Source organism: Leguminivora glycinivorella, chromosome Z (assembly GCF_023078275.1).
Source record: "Leguminivora glycinivorella isolate SPB_JAAS2020 chromosome Z, LegGlyc_1.1, whole genome shotgun sequence".
NCBI lineage: Eukaryota > Metazoa > Arthropoda > Insecta > Lepidoptera > Tortricidae > Leguminivora > Leguminivora glycinivorella.
In genome coordinates this window covers 45,084,112-45,102,437 of record NC_062998.1, presented here as the reverse complement: position 1 = coordinate 45,102,437, position 18,326 = coordinate 45,084,112, and the positions used below count along the sequence as shown (strand labels likewise).

Here is an 18,326-nt window from a genome sequence, read left to right as displayed (position 1 = left end):
CCTCTTTTTGATATTTCACTCATAAATGTAAAAATTCTAACGCTAAGCGTGTTAAATCTTGAATGTCCAATCCTTCTTTTACATTTCAAGCGTATTGCAGTATGGATACTCCTATTGGTTTCTTCATAGTTAACAAATTAAAAATAGGTGTTTTTTCTCCAATTATGGACGGCAGTTCTCCAGTAATGGATCCCCCATTATGGACAGTGAAATAAGTTTAAAATTTTACTTTTAAAGCCAACTGATACTCAATGAGTCAATATTATATACCATAAATGCAATTAGTTTGAGTTATTTTAACATAGGATTGTTTCTTGTAAATTTTGGTTTTGTAAATTGTTCCTTGTCCATCATAGGAGGTAGGCAGTTTTTCGGTTCCAGTAATGGACACTCGCAAAATAACGCCATTTCTTTATGTCTTTGGAGCAACAAACTAGTATGTTTTATACCTTGTCTCATGCCTAATGCAGGAAGTAAAACGCATTCAAGTTTACACCGAGTATTATTTTTTTATTATTTTTTACATGAACTCAACTCTCTAAGCAACATTACTAAGGATTCGTCTTGATATTTTTTTCAGTAAACTGATGAATTTTATCTTGTCGCCAAATCCTTCAGAAATAACCGAATTAATTGAAACTTCAAAATGAAACAGCTCTACAACTCTAGTTTATGGTACATAGCCGTCAGTTTTTAGAAACTAATTTTAGATACTTATTTTTAAGGATTTGTGTTTTTTTGTCCATAATGGCATCACCGTCCATTATGGGGTATTTCACCTTAAGTCGAAAAGGGACAAACGAACTTTATCGGCTTGATAACTTCAGTGCACGTTTATATGAATAACGGGGTAAAAATACATAATCTTAAAAAAAGACTTGTATGCAATCTGTCTGTCAGGCTGAAACTGCTTGTACACACCTACACAAATATGACAAATAATAACTCCGCCTGAAGGGCGCTATGACAAAAACAAGTCGAATTAAGAAAGAAGATGCGATCTATGAATTAACTGATTTGGGTGCTAAATTATTTGTAAAATTTGATAAGCTTATTGTCATAAATGCTGTAATTATGTGTTTCTAATACCTTATATGTACCCCAAGAGGACATGTGCGTGGGGCGACACAAACGGCACCGGGTCGCACTGACATCTGAATCCTAAACGTCTCGTTGCTGAGAAGAGTGCCTATATTTTTGGAGCATAACTAACATAAGCAACTCCCATTCAGAATAAGCAATGAATCGAGCCCGCTCTGCGGGGCTAATGAAGGTTTTATACTAATAATCCCGTACCAGAATGCAGAGCGGGTCGTTCCACTATTGTCGTTGCGAGCGGAGAGTCACAGGCAGGGAGGTCAGTATGAGGCAGTTCACCAAAAATGTATGGTTTCTGTTGCGAAATAAATTTTGAGATACAGGGTTTGTCAGAAGTTTGGCAACTAAATTTCAGCGATATGAATTGATGAAAGAAATGCAGAAAGAGACACGATCGACATTTTACGAATCCCAATTAGGTTAGTTACATGAATAGTGATTTTGCAACTAGAGCATTTTCTCTCGGAATCAACAATCCCTATTACAATACCTATTAAGCCGGGCTTCGCCACCAGTGGGCTTGATCGCTTTTTCTTTAGTGTATGGTATCTAATTCAGTTTATTACCTATATCATCTTTACTTGTAACATTCAGAGTCTTTTACAACTCTGAAATTATTATAGATTTCTTTTTTCTTTGTATCTGTTTGTGCTTTCTTTATGTATTAATTATAGTTAGTAATAATATGACATTTAATAACTTCATACATCTCTAACTCTATGTCAGTGTATAGCTATTAGCTACTTTGCTTATGATTAATATTTTTAATTGTTAATATTTCTGTTAATTTAATTTGTTTAATTCTAATGGATACTTTGTAATGTTGACATGTAAAAGTGCCCCCGTGGCCTAATTGCTGAATAAATGATTTTGTATTTTGTACATAGAAAACATCCATGACTCAGGAACAAATATCTGTGTTCATTGCGCAAATATATGCCCTTACCGGGATTCGAAACGGGACCGTGGCTTAGCCGGCAGGGTCACTAGCAACTACGCCAGACCGGTCGCCATGTGATTATATTATCTTTGTAAAAAATGCTACGCGAGCCCCAAGCAGTATCTACGCGCGTAGCACTAAAGGACTTCTACGAGCTTCAAAGGCGCATCACAAGGACTTCGAGTCTTACGCTGTCTTTTACTTTTGTGTTAATATTTTAATTAAATTATTACACTTTTAGTTAGGTACTTTTTTTAATAATTTACTTTCCATTTGTGGAACATTTGGATGCTGATACGCAGTTGACATCTTATTGCGAAATGCATGTAGGATAACACATTATTGCGTATCAGCATCCATTTAACCAAATGAAGAAGAAAAAATTAGTGCGTTTTCACATTATCCGATCCGATATCGGATGTAGGACCGATATCCTATACATTAAGGACGAAATCTTTGATTTTTCCCTTTGAAATCCTTCCGAAATCCGATATCGGATCGGATAATGTAAACACGCACTTGCACGCACTTAAGTTTCGTATGTTTAACTGCTCAACTATTCATGATTATTCCGCAGTAGGTCAATAAAATCAGATTTGTAGGACTTAAATTAAAACAATGCATTATGTCACGACAATACATATAAGTAGTCGTTATCCATTTTCTCGTCCCTAAACGAACAATTTGAAAACGATGAATGATTCCTTTTGTGGCTATTTGGAGTGAACTGTCGGTCTAGCCAACGTGACTCTTCCATATCAGGGAGACTGTTGGACGGGTAAGCGTAGCGAAGCGTTAACTGATTAGAATATTGGTTACGCACATCGTTAAATACCTACCCTCCTGAGCAATTGTATTCTGTTTTGAATTTAGAACAAAACTTTTTATAAAACAATAAAAGTTCAAAATATAGATGTCTTAGGAGGGTACAGCAAAGTTATGGTAGCCCTAACTGGCGAGATGGCACTGACGTAGCATATTTATTGACCACTGCGTTTAGGTTCCACCTCGCACTAATACATATTATACTTGGAGGTACGATCGAGAAGCATAGAATAACTTGCGAGGGCCGATCTGGAAATTGTTACCGCTCATGCGATTTGAATAAAATTGATACCTAGTATGAGATATTTCAATACACATCTAAAGAAAATACTGATTATAATTATTAATTTATTATATTTTTTTACATAAAGCTGTTTTGTATGGAATAACTGTTTTTTTTAATGTATACCTTTTTTTCTATAATTAACCGAATTTGTAACTACCATGTACGAATTCAAAGATGTATATTTGTAATTATTTATAATTAAACGCATGATAAGTGATCGTACATAAATAGTAAAAATGCTTAAGGCTGCTTTCAAAAAAAAAACGTCAAAATAATGTAAAATTGATAGTTTTAGTCGGTGAAATACTACACTTTCCGTTATCCAATAGATTTATTTAATTCAAGTTCCAGTTAGAGCATCTTATTATCTTGATTTTTATAAGACTGGATTTTTGAAAACTAACTCACTAAATTAATTATGAATTTTTCTCTAATGCACATTTAGAAAAACGCACGTATAGAGCTGAATCAGTCGATCTTATTTGTAAAATTTAGACAATTTTGAATATTAAAACGGGTAAATTTATAATTCGTATATCCTGTACCACAATCATTTCAGACTAGATTTTTATTTTAAGTTTTTGAAAAAGAGTAAACTAGCCTAAGGCGAATTCAATTTATTTCAGAAATTACCTAAAATTAAGTGACAATTTCTTTGAAAATCTACATCACATCGAAGCAAGTTTTGTACTAAATTAATCTGCAACGTTTACTTAAATTGCTGTTATGCCTTAGTGATTATACATTGCTATTATTGATTTTTGCCAATTTTTTGAAAACGAGCCTTCACCGGTACAATTATTACCACTTTTGGACATTTTTCATATTTTGTTAGACCAAGTAGAAAAAGTCCTATAATGTGATATATATTTATAAACTACTCGCAAAGCCCTTTAATTTGATACCACACACGGTATGATCGAGTGCTCGGTTGCGATTTCACTATTTTTAACACGAAAGCCCTCTTAAATAGTAGCACCTAAAAACTCTCAGATCGGCACTCGTACTATTGCTATCAAATACCTTTGCCACAGTCACGTAAGTGTGCCATTTTTAAGAGCCCTATACTTAAAAAATCATATACGTAGAGACGTTGACACTACGTCGCGATCGGAACGCAGTCTGGCTCTGTCGCGCCACATCAGAAGAATGACAGAGAGAGCTGGCCACGACACGAAGCGTAAGCAATTATGACGTTGGCTTAGTTGGCTGTGTACCCTGGGCGACTTAATTTAAGTACTTACGTTGACTATTTTTTTTAACTGCGGAAAATTATTGGTAATGATAACACATGCTGGGTAAGTTTATTTATTTGCTGATAATATTTTTTATGAGAAAATTAAATAAAAACAAAATAGTTAATTAGCCATATATTCTATATTTGAAAAACCATACACCTGGGGCCCATTTACAGAAGCTGGAAAGTTGAACTATCAACTTTTTACACTATTCGTAGACCAGGTACGTAATTTTACTAAGCCACTAAGAAAAAATATCCCTTAATTGGTAGCTTATTTTTGAATGACTGATTGCAGTTCTTTGTCTGTGCTAGCTTTCTGTAGTCCTACAAAATAAAGTAACAAATATATAAATATTGTATATTGCACGAGTAGGGCCGTTCGGTACTTACCTACGGAATAACACCGGGAAGGCTGTCCTGCGAAATCTACATTATTCAAGTCCGAAAGACGGAAATTGGGGAGGAACCGTTTCTCGCCAAATTTCAAAGCGGTTACAAGGCTCCTCCTTCTCACGCTATTGGTGTCGGGCCGCTCAAACCCGCCAATAGCACTACGTCTTGCCCCTCCGACCGCAAGACCAAGATTTGGTTTTCCTTGTGAAAACTTAACGATTTTCGTCATTATTTTGTACCTATTACGTGAAGGTATTTAAGGAATTTTAAAATGGAAAATCTTTCTCGTTTTAAGTTTTCTTTTTTTTTTCAATATAGGTTACAGTATGTTTTGTTTTCAGGTTTCAGTGCGGCGTTGGTGAGCCGTGATTTGGCGGTAGCGAGCGTAGCGCAACCTAAGCCAGTCCGTCGGTCGCCCATCGCTCGCACACTCGTTCGGCGCGCAACGCACCGTATCCGCCCGCCCAGTTGACGCGATTTACATAAAACTTATAATCAATTTTAAAAAAGCTGTTTACGTGTGGACTGTTTATTAAATTTGTGACGTAACAAGGATGTCCGCTATGCAAAGCTTCATGGACTTTTAAGCTGAATTGGAAAGCCTCAATTTATAAAAAGTGGGTGAGTAATATAAAAGTATAGAAGTAGAGTTGAAATAATTTAGTGGGCAAACGAGTTTTCTGTAGGCGGTAAACATTTATAGCTAGTTACCTTTGATTAATGCACTGTAAAATACGCGTTTATTACAAAAACATTGTATGTTTTGGTAAACAAATATAAGTCAATAGTGGATATAATTTTTTTATTTTGTTGTAAAATAACTCATAAACAAGTAACTCTAAAGAAATTAATTGGTATGGTTTCTACGTTGCCAGCACTTGTGTCAGTATAAATATTTTCTAGCTTGCTATTAATATTATTATACTTAAAATAAAATGATCACAGAACTTCAATAGACATTATACATATACATATACAGCCTGTGTATTCCATACGGGCGAATATTTTAATAACGATTATTATCGGACCTAAGGAGCCTAACTACTTACATTGTTTTTTTTTAATAGATGATAATGTCATTTGTTCTAAATAGAACAGACTAAACACACAGATTAATTCGCATTAAAAAAATATACATAATTAACATGTAGGCAAAAACTAAAAAAAACGGTTATTAACACTTGAGTGCTAAGAAAAAAAAGTTAAAAAAAATTACACTAATCTAATGCATGATGTTTTTTGTTAACATTCAAGAAACACCTCTTCCAAAATTCGCTTAAACGTGACTTAACTGAAAATTGTACAAAATGACAGACTAGATTGTCACCTTAGAAAAACAGTGCAAAATCTAAATCTATTGTTTTTCTATCACAATTCTTTGTTGGCGCGATGAAATGACAGATACATCAGTATTTATCTACCTAAAAGTCAATTTTCATCAGACTCACTCGTAAACGGTGTTGTTACATGCCTGCAGTGCATATTACTGATACGTAATGAGCTATTTTACCGCCCTAGGGCGGTAAAGTGAATACCTGGGTGGGGCCTTCCTCGACCTGTCAAAAATTACAAGATGGCGGACGAATGTTAGAAATGTTAGGGTAGGTAAATTAAAGTAATCATTTATTTATTATTTATTTTTAAGTGACCGAAACGACATTAAATTTGTGAAATTTAATAGCAGATGAGGTGACAACGCTTTGCACGTGCTGAATTGTAAGAAATTAGAAAAAAAAACAACAATGACAGCTAAGTGACACTGACAGTTGACATCGTTTTTTTTCTAATTTCATATACGAATTAAAAATATAACAGCCAACTGTTCGTGATCGTTATAACGTATTCTATCAGAAAAAAATATTATTTGCCTATCTTCAAAAAACTTAACGCACCTAATTGTAAATGATCACCAATATTGAAACACTATTTTAATGTTTTAATGTGAAACGAAAACCAAAATTTTAATATCTTGCCGTGCTATTAAAGGACATACCACCCAAAATAATTTGAATCCAAAAAAATTAATGATCACCAAAATTGTTATTTTATTTTATTTTATTTTACTTTATTAGGTACACCAAACAGATTTTAATACAAAATGATACTCAAAATACTGTACCTAGTCCTAAAAGTTGTTTGTGTGCTGCGGGTCGCAGTTCTAACTTAACTTAGTTAACCCACTTATTGGTAGCAATTCGTCTGTGTGTGGGTCGCAGTTCTAACCTAACCTAACCCACTTTTTGGTAGCAGTTTGTCTGTGTGTGGGTTGCAGTTCTAACCTAAACTAACCCACTATTTGGTAGCAGTTCGTCTGTGTGTGGGTCGTAGTTCTAACCTAACCTAACCTAACCCACTTTTTAGTAGCAGTACGTCTGTGTGTGGGTCGCAGTTCTAATTCTAACCTAACCAACCTACCTTTTGGTAGCAGTTCGTCGGTGTATGGGTCGCAGTTCTAATTGTAACCTAACCTAACCCACCTTTTGGTAGCAGTTCGTCTGTGTGTGGGTCGCTTCGCTATCTATTGAGACCGGTCAAAACTGCGACCCTGCTTAAATGAATGCATTTAAAATACATTTATGCATATAAAATAGTATGTAAATGGTGAGCAATAGGCCATGTACAAACTAATTCACCTACCAATTATAATCCATGATTTAATTTTACTTATATCGATTTTTCGACGATGAAAATATTGCTGCCGATGAAATGAAAATATTTGGATCGTTTTCTTTGAAATAATATTCGATTAAATGTTTGTCGGTAATTCACGGGTAAACCTAAATGTATACTTCGGTATAACTGGTATAGAGGTATGTATTTAAATGGCTGCAAGACTTTTGGTGCTTATTTTGTCTAATGATGTTATTTTTGATATTAATTGTACCTACTAAATTAATTGATGATATTTTTGACCCGAATTGTACTAAATTGGTGGAAATCAAATGGATTGTAATTTGTAATAATCGAATAATATTAAGAAAGTTCCCCGGTTCGAAAGTCGGGTGTATTGCCGTGTGTCCTACAAAGAACTTCTTTTTCTTTGTATTAAGATAAATATAGAATATAGGTTATGGACTCGACAGAAAAGTATCGTAGGTAGTTAGCTCTTTTCAAGCTTAATTAACGGTATTTCTATTATAGTTGAAAGGCAAGCTAATTGTTGCGTAGGTTGATCTGTAAAATAATAAAATTAAACTATTAAATGTTAAAAACGTTTTGAGCTATAAATAACTTAAATCCTAAATAAATATATACAGCAAAATTAGCTTTACTCATATATTCAAGGACAGTAGACAACAACAGTTGAATTTGGCATCCATATCAAGTCAACACTTCGCTTTTCGGTGAAGGAAAACATCGTGAGGAAACCGGACTAATTCTAATAAGGCCTAGTTACCCGTCGGGTTGGAAGGTCAGATGGCAGTCGCTTTCGTAAAAACTAGTGCCTACGCCAAATCTTGGGGTTAGTTGTCAAAGCGGACCCCAGGCCCCCATGAGCCGTGGCAAATGCCGGGATAACGCAAGGAGGATGATGATCAAGTCAACACAAGTTGATTACAACAGAAGTTGATTATTTTAGACTCTTAGACTATTTAATCGGTACATACTCGTAAGTAATAACTTTTAAATCGGGACTTAATCGATTTGAAAGTTATTGTGTGTAATAATCCTGAAAGTTTAAACCAGTGTGTTGATTTGGTGCAAACAAATCCCTTAAACTCCAATAAATTTCAGTAAAAGTGCAAGACTGCAAGTATTTGCAAATGAATGAAAAAATAAGAGTATTTTTGTGTTAACGTCATCAGCACGGGAAGCATGGTCGCGCGATAGACGATAAAATATCAGGCCGTCCCTATCGCACTATTAGTAAGTGCGATAGGGACGGCCAGATGTTTTATCATTTATCGCGCGACCATGATTCCCGTGCTGATCGATTAACTAATGTAGACCATCATAAATATTTATCATCTTTGGCCTCAAAATGAGCCGAAATAGCCTCTTTCACCTCTTCATCATCACGAATATTTTTCCTCATAGTTCTTCCGTAGCCAGATCCGGGCTGTGGGGTGGGTAAACCACCTGTTCGAAGCCGCACCTGTTAAGAGCAGCAGTCGCAATATGGCTATATTGAACGGTTTCCCACTTTTTTTGTATTTTAATGACTTAAGTGGCTTAACGTATCCTTTATAATACGGTAGCACCTTTTTCCTTATAGTAAATCATGAATATTCCTTTCAAATCCCAAAATAATCGTTGCCTTCTGGCTGATTATCAGAATGCACCCTTTATACCACTGCATGTTTCAACTCAGGTTGAACTATCACCAGTCACTTCGTTCTAATATGTGGAAGGATTGTCACCGCACATATTAAAAAAATGCTTGGATTCGTCAACTCGTTGCATCTGCTCCGGTTTCAGCATTCTCGGTTCCCACCTAGCTCTCAATTTCGTAATGCCAAGAAGGCCTTGTATGATCTTCAAAATTATTGTAAGTATCTGATACACCAACTAATTGTTTCTTTTTGAGTCGAGCATCTTCTTTTTCAACTTTTTGAACGATAACCGACGATGTGGCATCGATCGGCCGTCCTGGGCGAGGGTCGTCTTCAATTGACTCTCTGCCATATTTGAAGAAGCCATGCCGCTTGTAAATCATGGTTTTAGCAGGGCACTGGTCCCCGTAGACGGCTTATTTAATTAATTGTAAGTAGCGGAGGTTAACCTTGCTTCGATGGAAAAGACACCATGGCACGATATCTAATTGGTTACATAATTGCACGTTTATTCCAAAATAATTGGTTGACGTTTTTTTCTAAAAGTGTTCTCATACCAGACAAGCAAAGAGATTTCATTATTAAATTAAAACGGGACTTAATTGCATAAAACTTCCGTTAATATTTAACTCGACGTTTCGGACGTAACATTACGTCCGTGGTCACGGGTAGACTAAGTGACCACGGACGTAATGTCACGCCCGAAACGTCGGGTTAAATATAAACGTAAGGTTTACGCGATTAAGTCCCATTTTAATTTTATAATATGAGTAAAGATCGTGTTAAGTAGGTAGTTTAAATCAATATACAGCAAAGAGGTTTTGTACCTTTTTACCTCCTTCTTCATTCCGCGAATATAATTATGACCTCTCGTCGTACATACTAGGTACGTAAACACATCCCTGTATACCGAAATGGGGTAGGCCGAGCACATAAAACTGTAAGTTTCAGTATCACTCTTGGCAATTAAGAGGTAGAAACGGTAGAAAGAAAATGGAATTGTAATACACTCACAGGTTGCCAGTACCACTCATATCACTCTATGAGATATACCCATATCTCAAAATCGACTTCTACGAAACCCACGGGTCCTCCTGGAGGGTGATAAAATTCTTAACCCGTCTTCAGCGCACGGGGCCGTTGGAATTCCAATAAACGAAAATAAACTTCAATTTAAAAATCGAAATAAAAATCACAAAAAATTAATATTTATTAAAAATAATTTGATCTGTTCCCATAGTTGCGTAAACTTCAATTATGTTTAATAATAACTTTGAATTCGAATTGGTTTGATTTTATTGTTAATGAACTGTGGACTTCATAGAACACACACCACAAACATTCGGAGAAATCCGTGGCTGAAATATTTAAATATGTAGAGAATATCGTGTGACGCAAGATTATTTACTAATGGAAAATTATCAGATAGTTAGTATTTGAAATTTAAAATTGTTAGCTTTTTTGTTGCGTGGCTGGTATGGAAAAAAAGCTGCCTTACATCTAACATTACAAAATTACATTAAAATAATAATTTGTACTCGTACTTATGCAGTTGTTAGTATCCTTGCCCACCTAGTTGCTAAAGGACTTGACGATCTATAAAGCTTGCAGGAAACCGGATGATTTTACCTAAGAACGAATTTATGTATAAGACCAAATAGGCCGTTCAGGTAGCTTCGGAGAAATAAAGAGAAATACCAATATTAATACCCGTGCAAGTGAAAGATTTCATCATTGAACCACGAGCGTGGCGAGGGGTTCGAAAAGTGGAATATTGAGTGCTGCGAGGGATTCGAGGCACTAACACTAGGGTTAAACACAGTTTGCCACTGAGTGGAACACAATTTTTTTCACCAAGCTAACGCTGGGAAAATATGTATATTAACTGTAAAATAATGAAACTAATTCAAATCGATCAATTTATGTGTGTGATTCAATCATATTTGAAACGTCAATTCTACCAGCCCAACCAGCTTGTTTTTTTGTTTACAACGTCTAGAAATACCCACAAATGAAAACATGATTTTTAGGAGTCCTCTATCGTAAAAAATTCAATGGTCTCACGGTAGTATTTTAGGCAACGGGTGTTTAAAAGAGGTCCAAAAAGGTGAGTGGCGTGGGTAACAATTTGTGGTGAAGTCGAAAACTGTTAATAAAGACGCCAGGAGTATTTTTTAACTCAGTCAAACACGGTTGCATAATACTTTTTCAGTGACCATGGTCTTAGTCCGTTTTCACATTAGCCGATCCAATATCGGATGTCGGAAGTATTTCAACTGAAAAAATCCAAGATGGCCCCTGTAATGTATGGAATCCGACATCCGATCGGATAATGTGAAAACGCACTTACTTTTATTAATAATGCGTTTTTAAGGAATAAACTTGGAGACTCGACTTGACATTAGGTCAGATAATTGGCCGAGTTTTAGTTATGCAATTATTAAAAAGTTAGCGTGACTTCGTCAAACTACATCAGCGCATGGAAGTGCTTCAGTCAGCAATAAATAAAGATGTTCGTATGTCGTACGTATTCTAGTTAGGTATATGTAATTTGATTACTAACTGACTGTTGAGTTAAATACGCTTACGTATGTTAAAGAAGTCTTAATGCTTCGACAAATTAAGGTCGTATATTATATATATTTATGTATTTAAGTTAGCTTCAAAATATTTTTCACCACACCAACTGATAAAAGCTCTCTTCATAAAAACCAATGACAACGTTGTATTTTATCCACAAGAGTGCGAAGTAATTTTAAACAAATTTCAACTTGATGCCCAAAGATGGCTGGTACTTAGAATTAAGGTTTATAATACCTAATATTCATTGGTGTGAAACTCGTACCAATACTGCATGACTACCTCTATAATCGATACCTCCTAAGTATACTGAGCCAAGTGACAATTTTACGATTTTACGTTTTTTTTACCTACTTATTTATGATTAAAATACTAATATTTATCTTCCACTGAAATTTCATGCTGAAATTCGCATCAGTTTTGGAAAAAAAGTGACGATTACTGATACAACATATATACAACTAACATATTTTTTTAACATCGAGCACTGTACACCGAGACAATTCCCTTGCAACACTGTGCCTCGTGCAGTTAACGCAGAGGGAGTTAAAAATAAATAATATTATTTATTTCGTTATTAAAAATCCAAACCTTCATGTTATTACGTGAACAAATACGCATGTTATGTTTATTTTCCCCTCACCAGCTCGGAAACACGTGTTTTGTCCTTTAATACCAGCGGGTAAAAACGCATTTTATTCACTAGTGGGTAAAGTAATTTGACCTTGAATAAATTCACATTAACTGCTTTAACATTGATAAAAGTAGGTGAATCTAGTAATAAAGATGATTTAACACCTGTGGAACTACTGGAAACAGTGATAAACGCATTTTTTGCGTTGTAGTTTCCTCGCTAAGTATAGTGAGGGGAAAAGTTTTGTGTTACACTCGGGTGCAAATGTATTTTACTTCTCGTGTGTTAAAAAACTCCTTTCACTTGCTCGTTTTTCAATTCCACACTCGGCGTTAAAATACAACTTTGCCCCCTTGTATAACAAATAACTATTAATACATTTGAACGGGTCTCCTGCAAAATCGTGATTTTGCACTTGTCTCAGTATGCTTAGGAGGTATCGTATGCCCTTGATGCAGACTAGCGAGATGATAAGTTGCTAAACTTTGTCGCAGTGGCGCGCACGACGGATGAAGACGAGCTGCACGACGGCAGCGGCGATGTCGCGCTGACTGCCTACCCCTTCGTCATGAACGACCTGTATGTCGACGCTCGCAGGATGCAACTCTACTCCCACCCACATATGCACCCGACGGTGAGTCATTTTGTCACTACGTATGCAGGGTCATATTTTATTTTAATGATTTGATGGCCCTAGCTTCGCTGTTCCAACAAAAATCTGCCGCCCCGGGCCGTGGGTCGGTTGGCCCTAGGGTAAATACCTCGCGCGAAGCACCACGGGTGATTTCAGGCAACACGGTTACCCCATTACCATGAACGCGTATGTCAAGTTGTCGATGCGCACAGGGTGCAACTCTACTCCTACGCATGTGCACTGTGCGTGTGCACCCGACGGTGATATAATGGGTGGTGTTATGCGCTGAAAAGCGTCATCATTGATGTATGTAAACAAGTAACAAAATGAGAGCCCTAATCCGATTTAGTCCGACAGCTGATAAGTACATAAAATAAACCCATAATAGTGTCAGAGTAAGAAATTAGAATATTAATCGTATTTTTTTTAATTAATTGATAATCAATAAATACTAAGATATAATCTTACAGAAATTGACTTATTTTCTAGGTAAGCTAAATTACGTTTGTGTTCTGGATAGGCACTCAGAATTAGCGTTTGGACAACCGTAAAGTTAAACGCATTTGCAAATCAGAGAAAAATAGTGTGTAAGTACGTATACGTATTTTTACTTCTTACTCCTCATAAATGACGTGTAAACATCAACGCTTGTAAATTGAAACTACCTCCACCTCGTGCTGTTGCACCAGACTGTGAGTCAGCCTTTTGTCTTGACGCAAGCGGACTTGGCCCCAAGTACCTATTGTCATTGGATGCGCGAGAACGGGCGGACCGAGGTTAAACCAGTGTGTGCGACTAACGGGCCAATAGGCAACTATCCTACTAGTAAATGTAACTAGTACTAGTAAATCTGTAAATAAATATGTAAGCCTGACCAGAAATACAAGACTATTGTCAGGAGGGCGCTGTTATTCTGATGTATGGGGTGACAGTTCAGTATAAGTAGTAAATACTTTAGTATAGTAGTAAATACTTTATTGCACAGAACAAATTACAAGTACAGTGAATAATTATAATGGTTATGTACAAAGGTTAAGTACATAGTATGAAGATACTTTTTAAGAAAAAAAACCGCCGCTTTTGGGGTTCTGGTGAAAGGTAGGTTGCGAATATTGGATTATGTGGAAATGTGTAGGTAACTACATATAATTTAAAACTGTTTTTAATGTAAATCTTTGATTATTTGATGGTAACAGAAATGGATAATGTATACCGTTAGTGCGTTTTCACATTACCAGATCCGATATCGCATGTCGGAAGGATTTCAAAGGTAATAACCTAACCACAAAATTAAAATTTTGAAAAAACCCCCGACCGCGACCTAGTGGACCGATTTTCATGAAACATGGCTAAGAACACTCCCGACTAACTCAACTTTCAGACAAAAAAAACTAAATCAAAATCGGTTCATCCGTTCGAGAGCTACGATGCCACAGACAGACACACACACACAGACAGACAGACAGACAAACAGACAAACAGACAGACAGACAGACAGACAGACAGACACACACACAGACAGACACGTCAAACTTATAACACCCCTTCGTTTTTGCGTCGGGGGTTAAAAAGATGGCGGCTTAAATGTATAGGATATCGGTCCTACATCCGATATCGGATCGGATAATGTGAAAACGCACTTAAGGTTTGAGTAGTTTCCTCAATTCCTCATGAATACGATATCCGATTATAAGAAATCGAGCTTGACAAAATTTGACTTGAAAACTCAATATGCTTAACAAACATAACAAAAAGAACAAATTTCCTAACAAATAAATGTCACTGATCTGAACTTAAATGCATGCTTTTCTTATAAAAATACCAAAGTCATTATAAATGTGCCGTTCAGATTTGAGGAGTTCTGTTCTGATCATCATCAGAAGTTTCACTGCACCAAATGTCACTGTTCTGAACGTAAATGCAAGCTGTTCTTATAAAAATACCAAAGTCGAATACCAAATAAGCGGTCCGTTTAGATTTAAGGAGTTCCGTTCTGATCTTCGTCAGCAGTTCCACTGCACCAAATGTCACTGTTCCATACGTAAATTCATGCTCTTCTTATAAAAACACAAAAATCACTATATTATGTAGGTATGCCTTTAAGGAGTTCCCTCCATTTCTCCGGGATTCCATCATCAGAACTGGGTTCTGATAAAAATGGGACCAATCTGATTTGTATGCATTTACATTCAATAAAAAAAAATTCTAAGTCGGTCCAGTGACGACGAAGATATCGTGAAACAAACATTAAAAAAAATAAAGATAAAGATATTTTATATTGCATTAAGCATTACCACATACAGATGAATTGAGAACCACCTTCCTTGAGATTTGGGGCCACGGTTAAAAATACTTAGTTCTAATTAAATTCTCGGGCTGCAAAACGGACTCAAAACGTTCAGCGCCACTATTTAACGTGGTTTTTATAAAGGGCTGTGCTTCATGTCGTTTTCTTGTTGGGATTAAATAGGTATACATTCTACAAAAACCAATTGTATTGATCTGATTCGTCAGATTTCTCTATGTCTATGTACGTACGGTACCTGTGTACGGTACCCAAATAGCTAATTGTGGGTGGACTTTACCACGAAATGCAATTATCCAGTGTAATGTTCCGAAATTCTAACTCAGACGAAGATTATTTGGATTGGAAACTACTGTGAAATTGGGTTTACATTGTACTTACATAAATATAAAACTCTATCTAATCTATTTATCTACGATAGTTCTAGGTATTTGTTTTCTTTTTTGCATTTTGTCTGTTACTTACACAACCCATGAGGTGTACGAAAATGTATTTCATAAGATGTTTTTAAGAGGTCGAAGTGCGCACCGCCCCAAAATATTCAAGTTTCGTTTATCACACGACACCGAACCAGTAGGTAGGTAAATATTTTTATAACAATCAATATGACATTGACTTACCCAAAGTTCAGGTTATCGAACATTACTATTTTAATCGGTTAGGGCACTCGCAATCACAAAATAACATTTTTATTCTATACAGACTTAACAAAGATGTCCACCCACTATTTTCAAACTTAGGTGATCGCGATACGACACAGCTAACAAAATACGACACTATTAAGTACGTATTTCAGTAGGTATTTGAGAGGAGGTTAAACACGACAACAAAACACAACTCACAAACTACCCATGCAATAAACACTTTGAATTTGCACAAAAGTCAAAAACAAAAGTCCAGTTCGGCATTTGTAAAGATGAATTACACCTGAAGTCGTGAAAATAAAAATAATTGAAAGGTATGAAACCGGGCGTTGTATTTCGGTTAAAAGCTAAAAAAGCGTATCTACAGAAGAGAGTCGGAGTGGCATAAGGCGTATTGGGTTGGTGTCGCGGCTTCGAATTCGAATCCGGCGACGGTCGCTCGAACCAATAACTGCACATTGCCGTAAAGCAGTCTGCAATGTGTTTGTACGAGAAACGTTATTTGTCAAATGTTACTAAAAAGGAATTCACAATGCTATGTCTATAAAACCAGTCACAATTCACGAACTCTCAGGTTCTAATTTCCAATTTAATTTAACATTACTAAGCTTTATAGGAAGACTTTAACATTGAGCTTACACATGAACACTTGGCGTGGTATTCCCCTAGCAATGTATTGATTTTTTTTTTCAATTTGCGGTATTAATTATGATATGTTATTTACTTAAGTAGACTGATATTCCGCATTTCTTTACCTTTGGGATTCCCATCTTCTTTAATTTAAGTGATGTAAGTATGTATACTTATTTATCTTTTGTAAATACTCAACATATGTTTATTAAATAAATAAACCAAACAGAATGATATTTACTTAAAATACTAATTACGCACGTTAAATACGAATCTGTAGATCAATTTGCAAAAGCCTATAGCTCGTTTTAATCAGTATCAATTGAATATTGTTTGTAAATATTTTTCTAGTTTCATATAGTTAATCGAGTATTTACAATAATAACTTTCATATTTTTATGAGCTGGTTACATGATGACGTGGGTTGTCAAGTCGGAGTACATGCGGTATCAGAGCTGGGCCTTATCGTCCTCGTCACGGTTATATCACCGAGACCGACCTTGTTGTCTTGACTTTTATTCTTGCGACTATAGATATGATACTGAAGCTATCCTGTGTAATAACTTAGTTTGGAAATACCTAGTTTTTCAAATAGCTCGATAGTTATGATATCTTAAACATTACCTGTATAATAATTTGAAGTAAAACCGAAAAAATACCTACATCTATACTTATATGGCTATTTTCTTCTTTTTTTAAAAGAAAACAAAAGAAATGGGTACATAAATTGTTATAAATTTAATTGTATTGATAGTATTGCATATTTTTGTTGATTTTTTTTTCATATTTTACAAACATGTTATATAACACTCAACCAGGAAACCTACGAGAACGTAACCAAAGTAACAAAAAATTTTAAGTAGCATATAAATAATCTATACGCCGTGTATAACATAAATTCAGTGGTACCTATTTACATGAATTCTAGTTACAGGCCCGGAATCTGTATTATCGGTCGTCCGTGACTCTAGTTCACCGCGGGCCGAACAACAGATTGACCGAAAGATAACACTTATTTACTACTAAGCGGGTAAAAATTAATGATGAAACATTCGGGTCAAGAACTGACACAAAACTATACCTGAAGGCTTATAATATTGCACGATTTTATTTCATCTTCCCCGTTCGTACACCGGACGTCCAGGCGTGGGGAGGGAATGCATCCGTACATTGTTGACATACCGTTTATTAGCACGAAGCGAATTGCCGTCATCTTTAATGCGAACTGCTGTGGAATGGAACTCGCGTCCTCTGACAAAAACGATTATGCTAGCGATAGTATTATGCACGTTTACGAAAACATCAAAAACGTCGTTTACTTCATTGTAAGTATTCTTAATATTAACTGCAGAATAAAGCTGGAAAATTAGCTCAGATGGATATAAGTGGAAAATTATTTTTCTCAAACATGCAATGAAATATTGTCTTTACGTTCCTTAAAATGGGCTGGGAAGTATCGCTTTTTGGGCGCAACAACTCGAGAGGACTGTAAAGGGATTTCATATTATTTTTTAGGCCTAGGCCTGCAAAGTAACTTTTTTTTATAAAATATTGTCCTTTAGAGTATTTTTTTTTATTTCATTGTATGTTTGAGAAAAGCACTATACATGCCTCGGCGTGAAAACGGATTCCCGGCCTCGTATCTATCCGTTCGCACGCTCATATACCCACTTGGCCGGAAATCCTCATTTTCCCGGCCTCTGATGTAATGTACTATTGCGAGCACTATGTTCTCAGGTTAACATGCATATAATTACTTCACCAACTTGGGCACAGCAATAACACATTAACGTTGTAGAATATAATGATAAATTAACGTTGTTGTTACGTCGTAAAAAAATCC

General features: G+C 35.8%; 1 protein-coding gene across 4 annotated transcripts in view; it reads left to right on the top strand.

Annotated features, from left to right (window-relative positions):
- The first annotated feature begins 4,925 nt into the window (after positions 1–4,925).
- The window catches only part of LOC125241305 (forkhead box protein L2-like), a 91,400-nt gene continuing 77,999 nt past the window's right edge, over positions 4,926–18,326 (top strand). For 2 of the 4 annotated variants that reach the window (XM_048149713.1, XM_048149714.1), the window contains exons 1-2: positions 5,124–5,399; positions 12,765–12,904. In XM_048149713.1, coding sequence (XP_048005670.1) covers position 5,399; positions 12,765–12,904 — 141 coding nt within the window. In that variant the 5' untranslated portion in view covers positions 5,124–5,398. Of the gene's footprint in view, positions 5,035–5,123; positions 5,404–12,764; positions 12,905–18,326 lie in introns of those variants that run through there. The other 2 variants (XM_048149712.1, XM_048149715.1) reach the window with 2 other exon arrangements.